The 14,252-nt window shown below is 43.2% G+C and overlaps 1 protein-coding gene across 21 annotated transcripts in view; it reads left to right on the top strand.

Annotated features, from left to right (window-relative positions):
• Window positions 1–14,252, top strand: part of PPFIBP1 (PPFIA binding protein 1) — a 130,399-nt gene that overhangs the window by 45,774 nt on the left and 70,373 nt on the right. For 10 of the 21 annotated variants that reach the window (XM_081210666.1, XM_081210661.1, XM_081210673.1 and 7 more), the window contains exon 1: window positions 12,180–12,294. The exons of 1 other annotated variant lie outside the window; for it this stretch is intronic. In XM_081210666.1, coding sequence (XP_081066792.1) covers window positions 12,261–12,294 — 34 coding nt within the window. In that variant the 5' untranslated portion in view covers window positions 12,180–12,260. Of the gene's footprint in view, window positions 1–12,178; window positions 12,295–14,252 lie in introns of those variants that run through there. 10 more of the 21 variants (XM_081210659.1, XM_081210664.1, XM_081210657.1 and 7 more) reach the window with 3 other exon arrangements.

The raw sequence follows: 14,252 nt of genomic DNA, 5'->3' as shown, positions 1-14,252 counted from the left end.
AGGGGAGGGGACATCTCTTGGTTTATGATTGCTGCCTTCCATGTGGGGGAGAGAAGACATCTTATTTCACCATTGACTAATGGTATTTGCCAGCTGCCTGGCACACTGTATCTTTAAAATGCTCAGCCACCATTAAGTAATTAATCACTACAGCTAAATTGCATAGTAGTTTGTAAGTTCTCTGACTGAGCAGCAGTTGTTAACTGGCTTGTCTAGGAGGGATTCGTCAAAACAGACTGGTGATAATTCATGACTGTGATTCCTGCTATTGTAGCGCCATATCCTTTTCATTTGTCTCTGCTACTTTAATCTACATTCTCTGCTACTTTAATCTACATTGTGTGTAACGGTAGTCAGGTTTAAATTCACAGTGGCCTGGTTCACATAGTGCTAAGGGCTGGTGCAACCAAGCACACATGATGGTGCACAGTTAGAAAACCGTGGCCGCTTTGCTTCTCCTCCCACTCTTGCTGCTGCCATCCTACTGGGAGATAAGCCATGGTTTAGAACAGGCATAGGCAAACTCGGCCCTGCGGATGTTTTTAGACTACAGTTCCCATCATCCCTGACCACTGGTCCTGTTGGCTAGAGATGATGGGAGTTGTAGTCCCAAAACATCTGGAGGGCCATTTGCCTATGCCTGGTTTAGAGGCCCAGGCTCACGGGCTTCCAACAAACCAGGAGCTGTAGCTATGAGTTGGTTCTGTGTTAAGAGTCAGCAACAGTACAAAGAGGGAAAACCAAATACAGTGGTACCCCGCAAGACGAACGCCTCGCAAGACGGAAAACCCGCTAGACGAAAGGGTTTTCCGTTTTGGAGGCGCTTCGCAAAACGAATTTCCCTATGGGCTTGCCTCGCAAGACGACAGCCCATAGGGAAATCTCCGGGACAGCGGGGAAGCGCAGCGCGTCTTCCCCACTGTCCTCGGACCTCCTCCCGCCGCGCGGCATCGGAACGAAGCTCCGATGCCGGGCGGGGGGGGGAACGCCTCCTCCCGCCGCGCGGCATCGGAACGAAGCTCCGATGCCGGGCGGGGGGGGAACGCCTCCTCCCCCCCCGCGCGGCATCGGAACGAAGCTCCGATGCCGGGCGGGGGGGGGGGAACGCCTCCTTCCGGCGCGCGGCATCGGATGGCTTTCCTGAAGACTTGGGGTGGGAGGAGGGTTTTCCTTCCCACCGCCAACATTCAGAATGCTGTTCTGAATGTTGGCAGCGGGGAGGAAAAACCCTCCTCCCACGCAAGCCCCGGGAACAGAGGGAAAGCGCTGCGCGCCTTCCCCTCTGTTCCCGTACCTGTCCTGAAGGCTTGCGGTGCGGAGAAAAGCCCTTCTCCGCACCGCCAGCCTGGCAAGCGGTTTCCCTAGGAACGCATTAATTGATTTTCAATGCATTCCTATGGGAAACCGTGCATCGCAAGACAAAAAAACCGCAAGACGAAGAGACTTGCGGAACGAATTAATTTCGTCTTGCGAGGCACCACTGTACCGTATTTTTCGCTCTATAAGACGCACCAGACCACAAGACACACCTAGTTTTGGGAGGAGGAAAACAAGAAAAAAACATATTCTGAATCTCAGAAGCCAGAACAGCAAGAGGAATCGCTTCGCAGTGAAAGCAGCAATCCCTCTTGCTGTTCTGGTTTCTGGGATAGCTGCGCAGCTTGCATTCGCTCCATAAGGCGCACACACATTTCCCCTTACTTTTTAGGAGGGAAAAAATGAGTCTTATAGAGCAAAAAATAGGGTACTCTCTCATGCCTTCCCATGGGGTTCTGGTTGGCTGCTGTGACAACAGAGTGTTGGATTAGCTGGGCCTTTGGCCTGATCCAGCAGGGTGCTTTTTATGCACTTTCTTGCTTTAACAAGGCTAAGATTTTTTTAATGATTTGTTTTGATTGTGCTGCTGCTTTAGGGGTGTCATTGTGAATCCTAGAGAATAAAAGACAAACATGTTGAGAATTTGATCATCATGTTTCCTTGCAGAATGTAGATTCTTCTTTGCTTTTCCTGCAGGTCTGGATTGCATGAATATTTGCATTGAATTTGGAGGCAGGTTTCACTGTGAAGGCCAAACGACCCCTGTAATTTGTAAGTTTTCAAGAGCCAGTGTCCATAATGGGTCAGATTATTGTCAGCCCTCATTTCTACAATAGATAGTTATTTGCAGCATTTACATGCTGCACTAGACAAGCTGAGTCTTATAACCTGTATGTGTCTTACAAATTCAGCACAGTTGTGTATTTCTTCTTCTTTGTAATTTGCTTTTTACTGTTCTGTCTGGTCTGTTGTTGAGAGGGGCAGTGTGCTGTGCGGTGCACATGATTCCATTCCCAGCTCCATTCATCCTTCTCTTTCAGTGCTGAGATTTAAGCGTGTCTTGGACATAAACTTCCCAGCTGGTCTTCAGCCACAAGGTTTAGAAAATGATGTTTAAAAAAGCAAAATTGATATTCTTTGGAATCTGGAATCTGTGGTACGTGTTGTGTATTCCCACAGAAATTCACATGGCTCATAATGGATCCTCTGTGTAGTGTAATTGTGAGACTAGGCTTGAATATGAACCAGTTTAGGGTGCAGCTTTCACAGGACCAGTTTCTGTTGGTAAGATATACCAGAGTGTTTCAGCTCTGGTGAATGCTCAGAGTGAATGCTCTTCATTTTGAAGAAACAAGCAGCCCTGTAAAAATGCATGTCTCTGCGTCAAGGAAAATTAGCTCTTCACACATAACACGTATGTGTGCATACAATCTGTTTGTGCAAGAGGGATCCTGGATGATCTGGGATAACCCCTCACATGGAAGATCTCTGTATGTGCACGATGCTCCTCCCCATGGCTGTTGAAAGTGTGCAGGGTGGCAGTGGGGATGACTGCTACGCAGTACAACCTCCCTTGTGTATTAGAAGTGCAGATAGGTGGTGGCTGATAAATAGTTGTACAAGGCTTCCCACGGGACGTTGGCCAGCCCTAACATAGGGCAACAGACTAAATGAGTTGTGGCGTCTGATGCTATGCAAGCAAGTCCTACTTTTGTTCAGGGGTCTTTCACTCCCATATAAGTGTAGATAAGGACTGTAGCCTTAATACTTCAGCCCAGCACCTGAAAACGGGCTGTTACGGTTTACATTTCTAGACCATTCATCTATATGCAAACAATCCTCCCTCTCCACCACACTTGGAACTGGGCATGCCCAGAAATTGCAAGTTAATCATACAACATATTTTGACAGAAATGTGACAGCTTGAGAAAGACATAATGAAGATGTGCTATTTGGAGAGCACTATGGGAAGGAGCCCAAACAGATTTTAAGAATCAAGAAGCAGTTTCCACTCCTACACCCTCATTCCACATTTGCTAAACAGATTACGTTTCACAAAGGGAGTTTCATCACTCCAGCAGCAATTTCATTCTCAGATAGTAATCTTTACCCATTCTGAAACTATTCATCTAGCCCCCACCCCCACAAAAGGACTAAACACAGTGGTGTTTTCTCTGTACATAGGCTTTCTACAAATTCAACTGTAATTGGATTTTGAAATAATAGTTAATTGCAATTGTGTTTATGTTTTAATAAATCAGTTTTTGCCTGCTATGAAGTGGACAGATGTTATTCACACTTTTAAAAGGGTGGGAGTACAATCAGCTACGGAGACTCGTTCCACATTATCTCAGGCATTTATCCAGTAATGGGAATTGGGACTGAACAGTCCCCGTTTTTTTCTCCAAATACCCACATGTAGTGGGTGGAGATGGAGTGAGTAAGACTAGAGTATCTCAAAGTTAATGAATTACATAGTCAAATGTTATCAGAAAATATTTTGAAAGTTTATCATTTTATTAATATTTTTAAAGTGTTTATTTACTGCTTTTTGTCACGGTTTACATAAGAAATAAGCCACAACAGTATAAATCACAGAATACTGTTAAAGTAATAGTAAAATATCAGCAACATAACTAATAAAACCACCAAGTCCTCAGAAACGAGTCTTGCCATAGCCACCAAGAGTTGGGGAGGGAGGGACAAATTTCTATTACCAGAGCTTTCCAGGCGTTTCATATTAGTGATACACTTTTTAGACATGCATCATTTTGTGACACAGTAATTCAGTTTTACTAGCAAACTGGAGGTTTAACTAACCCCTTTCCAGCACCGTAAGGAGCACGGGGAGCGTTCACACAACATATCTATACACTGCAGCTGACACACTAATGTTTGGAAAGCTCAGTATTAAACAGTGAACTCTGAACAGTCACATGGCCATCCATGCTTCCAGAAGGACTGCATTACAGAACTGGGGCAGCACTACCGTACATGTTTTGTAGCTTAAATAAGCAGCCCTTGTTTGCATAGAATCCTAGCTATGCAAGCTACTTGCTATTTTAGATCACTGTTCCTTGCAACACAACTGTGTTCCTTTTGCATCTGTAGCCTCAAGAATGATGCTGATGGCTAATTGCTCCTGTACCAAGATAAAAGTTTTTGATAAGCAAAGGCTCGTGGATCAGTTGGGCAATAAGTTTTGGTGCCCCAAGCAGAAAATGCAAATAGTAAAAGCCGAAATTATATTTCACAGCTTCAGATACAGCTCTGGAATTCATCAAGCTTTTCAAACATGTTTGCCTGGTCCTGAGCCTTCTGCCTACTGTAATCACAAAGGTAAAGGCCATTTGTTTTTGTTCAGTAGCGTAGCCCAGCTCAACCCAGCCCCAGCCTCCAGCATTTGCTGGGCTGGCCTGCCTGGAACTCTTGGAAATCCCTTTTGCCCGCCCTTCTGCTTCTCACCAAGAGTCTTATAACATCCATAGCTAGTTTGCACAGGCCGCATTATGGACTTCCTTTGTCTCTCCTCTGATCCTGTGACATTTTCTTGGATGACTTTATTGGCATCGTTTCCCATTTCTCTTATTCACCACCTCTTCCGGGCCTTTTGGCAATTATTTTTTATTGCTTTTCAAAAATTTTAACAAATTACCATCAAATTAATTCAAATTTAATACAAATTTAAAAGCTGACTTCCCACTCTGCTTCCTTGATGTTTCTCTTCCCTTACTTACTTGCTACTCAGTGTGACATTGTTGTTGTTTAGTTGTTTAGTCGTGTCCGACTCTTCGTGACCCCCTGGACCAGAGCACGCCAGGCACTCCTGTCTTCCACTGCTTCCCACAGTTTGGTCAAACTCATGTTGGTAGCTTCGAGAACACTGTCCCACCATCTTGTCTTCTGTCGTTCCCTTCTCCTTGTGCCCTCCATCTTTCCCAACGTCATTGTCTTTTCCAGGGAGTCTTCTCGTCTCATGATGTGGCCAAAATATTGGAGCCTCAGCTTCAGGATTTGTCCTTCCAGTGAGTACTCAGGGCTGATTTCCTTCAGAATGGATAGGTTTGATCTTCTTGCAGTCCATGGGACTTTCAAGAGTCTCCTCCAGCACCACAATGTGACATACATTTCCTAATTCCATTTTAATACTTGGAATATTTTAGCATTTTATCACTATTATTATTTATTTTTTCCCCTTCTTCATTTGCCATCGGCTGTACATATTTTAATTCCTGCTTAGACATTTATTTACAGTAACTATAACATATTCCCAAATGTCAAGCAGAATTGCTCTTCACTTTGTCAGCCCACAAAAATCATTACAGTAGAACCTCGGAAGCAAACACCTTTGAACTTGAATGTTTCAGCTCCTGAACGATCAAAAACCCGAAGTGCGGCTTCCGCGGCTTCTGATTAGCTGCAGGAGCGTCTTGTTTTTCGAACTGTTCTGGGAGTTGAACGGACTCCTGAAATGGATTAAATTCGAAAACCAAGGTACGACTGTAGTAATAAATCAGTATTCCACAAATGCATCTTATTCCTCCTGCCATTTTACATGCACAAAAGTCTGACGTGATGATGGTAAACAATATATCTTCAACCGCAGTATTGCATTCCTGCTCCCCACATACCAGCAACCCATAGGATCTCCAGATCCTCATTGTTAGGCAGCAAAACAATCCTTGGTGATATCAAGTTCCCAGGCTTTGGTGTCTGGTGCCTGCTCTGTCCATGCTGACTCTATCCTTATACCAGGTGCGGGGAGTGAACATTATTCCCATGAAAATTGGAAGTGTTTGGTTTTTTGGCGATTTCCCTTAAAAACTTCTTTGGGGGGGGACTTTTGTGTCTGGATTTTCACTTTTTGAAATATGGCAACTCTACATTATCCTAAATACATTCCTCTCCTCTGCACAAAGCCAACTCCATACAAGCCATCTTCTGTCCTTCACAGTTCCAGATTCATTCTTCTTTGCCAGATATATTCAATTTTATAAAGTTACAACGGTCTGGGATTCAAACGCTGCTTCACCTTCTCTTTCCAAATGCTTTGGCCCATCATCTCTAAATCCAACTTTAACCCACAGTCTTTATTACATTTTTTGTTCAATGAATCTAGGGAGGATGAGGAATAATCCCTCAAAAACATTTTTATTTAAATAACCCTTTCCTCCCCGCCTAGCCAGACAGATTTGCCCACCCAACACCCAACAATTCATTTGCCCACACTACAGGATCCATCAATTTTTAGCTAGCAAAGTTAACTTATATTTAAGGTCCACTCTTCTTGAATTCTTACAGTTACGTTCCTTGGAGAAGGGTAGTTGCAGAGAACCCTTGCGAAGAAAATGATATGTAGAAACTGTCTATCCTCTCCCTCTTCCACAGCCCCATTGTAGCAGAAATTAACATCTTTCCAAACCTGCAATTTACCGTCAAATAGTCTCCAGCAGCTTTTGACGACATCAAGTTGGCTGGGTTCCCTTTTCACTTGTCCAAATTGTTCAAAATCAAAGGAGATCTGTAGCATACTCAGTTATTGACCCTGACACTCTCAAGAATGGAGTCATGGTGAAACTCAGCCCCCTGCCCCTCTCTTCTTGGTGAAGTCTTCTAACTCCATCTAAGACCAAAGCAGGCATTAACAGGTGTCTGCGGGTTCACTTTGGCCCCCGACTTAATTGGAGAGATTAAGTGGAATGCTCGCCCCACTGTCCCCAAATATCTCCACCAGAGCCCCCCAGACTCTGGAGAGCTCAAGGGAGTGACTGTTCATGCTCGCTACTGGAACCGGAAGTCCTCTTCCAAGTCTTTGGGGTTCACCAGAGCCCTCTCCTTGCTTCCACCATGTTCATTTGTTCCACGAGGCTTGCTTTCCAGAGTGTTGAGCTTGTTGCCCATTTGGGTAGAAGTAGAACTACAGATTTATGATCTCCCTTCTTTCCCCTCTGAGCATCAAACCCTTTGGAAAAACGATATATGGAGCAAGAAAAACACTTATTGAAGCAAACGTCGATCCAACGTAATCACAGAAAGACAAATAGGCTTCTTCTAGCTAGCATCTCTTTTAGAGTATTTCTATGTGATATTTTTAATGCGGGACTTAAAACCCCAAACTGACAGAAAACCAATGGAAGTGCCCTAGGCACAGCAGACATGTTGTCTGTATCCACAGCAACAGTGCTGAAGGTTTCTCATTCAAACCCAACTTCAGACTGATGTTTCTTGACTTGGTGAGATCTGAGAGACTCACAGCAAGGTGGAATGGCTTCAGGCCAGCAAACTTGTGTGTGACCTTTTATTTCACAGAACATTTGCAGATTCCAAAGGACCATGTGTGAATGCACAGTGACAGCAGCAATGCACATGCATGCAGAAACAGCAGGAGTTCCGGCAAAGGCTACAAGTGTGAAGTAACTAATACTATCTCTGCATTGTATGAACGAGTCTATCCTAATACATTATGGCAGTTAAATTCTGCTTTTGGAATATTCTGGCTCCTACCAGCAATAATTACACATTTAAACACATGACATCTTTAATCCCCCCCCAATCTGCAACATAGGATCCATATTAATATGTTTCTTTAGACTCTGTCCCTGTCTTCCCATTTCTGTTTATATGTATTGTCTTTCTCTCACTTCTTCTGTATCCCAAACTGTGGCTTGTGGAGCCTGTCTCTGTCTTTTCCTCTTTAATATTTGGAGGTAACTGTGCTGAGCTCTTCAGTGTGTTCATCATTGTGTTTGCTAACTAGCTCCAATCTGCAATTTTGCAATTGGAGATAGAAGTGGGTTTGCAAACAGTTTTTACATTTTGCTTGGATTACAAAACATGGCACCTTTTATTTTGGTAAGCTCCCAAAAAAGAAAAGGGAGATAGCCTTTCGGGCTCTCGATATCAGCCCCTTTTATTCAAAGCAATGGTTACCTGGCAAATGTCTGTGCCATTGTGTTTGTGGCATGAGTCTCTGTCTGGGTCTCTGTTGAGATAAGGCCAGTCGACTCTTGACTAATTGTTAGGGGTGAAAAGTCAGTATTTCGGATGTAGTGTGCAACAATGTAGGTCATTTAATTTTATTTAAGCAGCTTTTATTTAGCTGGCATCAAAAATGACATTTTAGAAGCTTTTGTATATCAGCATAAATGTCAGAATGCCATTGAATATCTGCTCAGCACTCTATTTCAGTAGAAACTGATCCTCTAGGTTTATAGGGAGGAGGAGGCTAAACTGATTTTAGCTTGAATTATTTTTGTTAGCATTTTAGTGAATGCCATCTTTAACATTCTGGTTTTACAAGAAGTGCCCCCCACCTCCCCACTGGGTGCCTTTACCCATCTTTGAGTCCACCCAATGGTCTTCAAAAAGTAAAGTTAAAGTAGGGTGGTAGGGCACAAAGACAAATGTGAAGAATGCTAAGCTATGTTCTTTCATCAAAAGCTGCTTAAGATTATCTCATTAGAGAAGGCTAATTTTGCCTTTAAGCCAAATAATGTAGTGATATTTCATTAAAATGCACCATGAAAACAGTGGGTGTGCTTGACTTTTGAAACGGCAGCAAGAAAGTTTGCTGATTAGGACTGCAGAAAAGGCATTATTAAAGAAACAGATCTCCGTTTATAAATAAAGTTTTCACAAGGTTCAGTAGACTGACACGTAGCCTTCCTTTTGGTTACAACAGTGGTTCTCAAAAAGTGTGGCATGCCATGCTGTGTGGCAGGAGAGGATGGCAAGCGTGGTGGCTAGATGCAAGGACAATGAAAGAAACATTTAAACAGTTCAGAGTGTATAGTATCAAAATATTTTTTTATTTGCAGAATATGGATAGAAATCTTTTCAAAAGAGAGAAATTAGCATCAAATGATACTGAGGAAAATTCTAGTTATCATTTATAATTATATTTTGGGAATCTTCCATATTCATAGCTGCATTGTTTTATACTTTTGGGATGTCGCATGATCATATTATAAAGTAGTTGTGTTCTGTGTTATAAATCAATCACTGCTAGGAGTTGTTATTCCACCCCCCCATCCCAGTTTATTTCTTGTCACTGCCTTTACTGGTTCCAATTTAAAAGAGAGGTAGAGCTGGGTATCATCCACATACTGGTGAACACCCAGCCCAAACCCCCTGATGATCTCTCCACCAGCTTCATATAGATGTTTAAAAGCATGGGGGAGAGGACGCAACCCTGAGGCACCCCACAAGTGAGAGCCCAGGGGGCTGTACACTCATCCCCCAACACCACGTTCTGGACATGGCCCTTTATCTGCAAAAAAACTTTGCAAAATCATTGCAGGAGATCCTGGGGTCCTTACCAGGCTCCGATGGTGAAGGTGGTTTTGTTAAACTGCGAACCACCTGAAAGAGTCTCCTGCTGCTGTTTTCTACAGATGCAATAGAGGTTCTATTCGCCATCACTATCACCACTTGGTAGGCTCAACGTTGAGCTCTAACTGAGTCTGGTCCAGTTCAGAATGAGTTTTCCGCCACCGGTGCTCTAGCCGTCTCAGCAATTGAGCAACTCACTGCAATAGATGACGACTAATGAGGCCCACGTCCCTCTCAGTACACCATGCAGACACTTACATTGCCCGAGTTCTTTGGTGCCCTGGTAGTGTGCAAATGTGATGACTGATGTTTTTGCACAGAAGCCCTTATGGTATGCAGAATGTGTTGAGTTTTTCAACTTCCATATTCCAAGAAATGAGTTGTAATATGACTTGGGAATTCAAAATATATTTTGATTAAATGAATATTTAGATTGCTTGGTAAGTAAAATGTGTGTAAAACTGCACATAAGTCATTAAAAGTGAGTGCCAAGTACTTGTAGTTGCTTTATATTGATATTTTATTATTACTATTATTATTATTAAGCATTAACTGACATTGTCAGAAGGTAATATTGAAATTCTTTGGTTTTCTGAAAGCAGTTTATGTGCTTCTTAATCACATATAGACTTACCCAGCTAAATGTTGTCCAGTCACAAAAATAATTGCAGATTAATAATAATAATAATAATAATAATAATAAATTATTTATACCCCGCCCATCTGGCTGGGCCTCCCCAGCCACTCTGGGCGGCTTCCATAAAAACCAAAAATACAATAAAATATCACACGTTAAAAACTTCCCTGAACAGGGCTGCCTTAAGATGTCTCCTGAATGTCAGGTAGTTGTTTATCGCTTTGACATCTGCTGGAAGGGCGTTCCACAGGGCGGGTGCCACTACCGAGAAGGCCCTCTGCCTGGTTCCCTGTAACTTGGCTTCTCGCAGTGAGGGAACCGCCAGAAGGCCCTCGGAGCTGGACCTCAGCGTCCGGGCAGAACGATGGGGGTGGAGACGCTCCTTCAGGTATACTGGGCAGAGGCCGTTTAGGGCTTTAAAGGTCAACACCAACACTTTGAATTGTGCTCGGAAACATACTGGGATTTGAATTCTTCACAGCCAAAAACATATTTTTAAGACTCCTCACTGAATAAATTTGTGAAAATTAAGTTTTACCCCCTGAAATGGCACGCTCTATAATGCGGCAGGTATCTGGAGCTGCTCCTCTTTCTTCCTCCCAGCTTCTCTGTCCTGTGCATCCTGCAAATGAGGAACCTCAGGCCACAATCAATTCTTGCCCTCATTCCCAGTTCAGCTGCCACCATTGACCCTTACCTTTTGCCCTACTCTTTCCAGGCACAGGTCCACACTTAAAGCTCTGTGTCCGAGTGCTGGTTTTTGTTTTGTCCTGGAGCTTTCTCCTTGAAAACCCTCGCTTTAGCCCTCAGGTGGAGCAAACATCCGGTCAGGTTGTCCGTGGATTGCCATTTGCTCAGATTGAGCTTTAAAGAGTGGGTTTTCGTGGGAAAAGCTCCATTGCAAAATAGGCTGCTCGGACTTGGCGTTTTAAAGCACATACTGTGCCTGGAAAGAGCAAAGGAAAGGGAAGTGTGAATAAGCTCTGAATGTATAGACCACGGATAAGAGACCCGAGTGTCTCTCTGTGCTCCTGGACTCAAACTCCCTCCATCCCTGAGTCACTGGTTCTGACTGAGGAGAGGTGTAATTCCAACAACATCTAGAGGCTATATTTAGTCATTACTAAATTTTGCTTCTGACTTCTGGTCCCAGCTGACTTTCTTCCTCAGTTTTTTTTTGGGGGGGTGTTGTTTGTTTGTTGCAAAATGAATAACATCACTTTTTATATTTTACAAACAGCAAGAATAAACTACAAAAGAAAATACCCCCCCCATTTTTCCCCTCAGTAATTTATGTCTTTTATGTGTAGCTTTGAAAATGGCCTCTTTTCCTCCTTTCCTGACATGAGTTTTTCAACTGAGGTGTGTGTGTGGTGTGATCAACTGCTCATGTATGGCTGAGATGCGAATCACTTGCTCAATGAGGAAACCCCCCCTATGCTTGGCTAGGCCAGGGAAAATGTCGCTGTGGCGATCACGCAGGGCCCCCGGACGTTTGACGGTCTATTGACCCTGTGTCACCACTGCAGTTGCTTTTTTCGCTGCCACCCCCCCGCTTCTCACGGAGACACACGGAGTCCAGACAGTTGTTAACGTAAACAAATAATCAAGTTTATTTTTAAGTGCAGGAATAAGCGTATGGTGTCGGTTTATTTTTCTCTTGTCAGTTTCTTAAATCTTAGTTCCTACAACTTCAGACTGAATTATTCCCAACTTTCTATCGAACTCCCTAACAGTTCCTCTCCCTCTCTCCCAATACAACTCAACCAACCCACTGCGTATTCCACCCTCTTCCTTCTTCCCAAGCCTCAACTCCCAACTGACACACCTCAACTGTCAACCCCCAGACCTCAGCGGATTTTCAAAACCTCCCACTCTGTCTTTTACTCCCCCCTTGCATTCTCACTGGCCAATCACACCACACCCATTTTGACCCTTTCATTGACACATCCTAGGGGCAAAGGCCACAGTCGCCATGGAAAGAAATCTGTTATTCTCTGAAAGGAGAGGTGAGATATCTGGAAATACCCTATTATACTTTTGGAACTGCTAGCGTGACAATACTCTTATGAGTAGCATTTTCACTTCGTTCTGTAAACCTAAGAATAGAATAGTTAGATGCTGCCTCCTGTCCCGTCCCCCCGCCTGTTCGTCACCAAGATGTCTGAGTAGGGGAGAGTTGAAAGCTCACATCAATGTTGTAATTTTATCCATGGAAACTAAGTACAGAGCATTTAAGAACTAAATATAAGCACCACTAAAAAACAATTCTATTTCTGAGTCTTAAATAATATTGACTCTAAAGATAGAATTCCAGTGTGAAATATTTGTGAAGCAGAAAAGGTATAAAGGAGAGAGAAAAAAGAAAAGGTGAAGTGAAGTCCAGCCAAAGGCGACTGTGGAGTGCGGCACTCATCTTGCTTTCAGGCCGAGGGAGCTGGCATTTGTCCACAGACTGCTTTCTGGGTCACGTGGCCAGCATGACTAAACCGCTTCTGGCACAACAGGACACCGTGACAAGTGCCAGAGTGCACAGAAATGCCGTTTACCTTCCCACCGGAGCGGTACCTATTTATCTACTTGTACTGCTGTGGTTTTGAACTGCTAGGTTGGCAAAAGCTGGGACAGAGCAATGGGAGCTCACCCCATTGCACAGATTTGAACTGCTGACCTTCTGATCAGCAAGCCCAAGGCTCAGTGGTTTAGACCACGGCGCCCCCTGCATCCCCAGTTACTTTCTATGGTTCTATGGTAGCCTTTGTCTTAAGTTTTGTCAAAGTGTATAGTAAAGATTTTGGTGTTTTGCTAATACATTGGAGAGGCAATTGATTATTTTCCTTTTGGAAGAGCTCTCTGAAAGATGCTCACATAATCTCGTTTGTTTCATAGCCTCATGACTGTGTCAATACCATGCTAGGGGAATGTGCGGCATTTCCTTGCTTACATTAGCAGCTGGAGATCCATAAATGAATGGTTTGATTGTTTCCCCCTCCCTCTAGATCTGCTGATCCAAGTGGAATGTCTCAGAAAAATGGGTATATTGATTTTCAATGCATAAATAATATAAGCAGTAGGAATGTTTTGCTGCATAATTAAGCAATGAAATATCTAAAGTATATTTACCCAAAGGATGAGGTTTGTGTGGAGGTGACCAGATTAAGTTCAAAAGAATGTAAATGAGTAAACACCAGGTTTTTTTTTGTAGCTGTTGGAGAATCTTCATAGAGTTATCTTAAATCTGTTTGAGATATGCTATCTTTCAGATGGTACTCATTTTTCTTTGGGAAAGGAGAAACAGGAAACTTAAAAGTTAAATAAAATAACATTCTCAACCAAACTTAAGTATTCAATTTCTAATTACAGCAGACACAAGTTATAGTTTTAACTGAGGGTAATTTTAACTTCTGAAAGTATTTTACCAGCTTGCTGACACCGTGGCCAAGAAGTGATAAAAGGTTATACTTTCCCTCCCTTTCCTCCTTCACTAAATACGGATCACAGAGAGATCAGTATGTAGGATCCAGCACAGTCCCTCTGACTAGAAAGAGGGCTGCATCTCACCTACAGGTGGTACTTAACACCACGGAAGCTGGCACCACTACGCCCAGAAACCTCACCAAGATATTGTAGAGGCTGCGCCTCCACACTCACATACCTCCACATGTGGTGGGAATGCCCTAAAATCCAACCATTCTGGACAGCAGTCCTGCAAGAGATATGCAAAATAGCTAAACAGAATTCACCTAAGAATGTTAAGAATGTCATGCTATATTTTCATGCGTATGCGCTTTCTATAATATAAAATGTTCACTCTCTCGTTAAAAGGTTGGTTGAATTGCTTGGCATCTGTGGTTTGGTTTTGCTGCAGGATTGAAAAAAAGGCACAAACTGCTTACAGTATCTTCCTTTCTTCTTTGACATTTGAAAGCTGGAATATCATTTTGATTAGTTGCTCCTCTTTTTAGGC

This window comes from Podarcis bocagei (assembly GCF_964188305.1).
Source record: "Podarcis bocagei genome assembly, chromosome: 10".
In the NCBI taxonomy this organism is placed as follows: Eukaryota; Metazoa; Chordata; class Lepidosauria; order Squamata; family Lacertidae; genus Podarcis; species Podarcis bocagei.
Note: the sequence above shows the minus strand (reverse complement) of the source record. Positions and strands in the feature narration are given on the sequence as shown.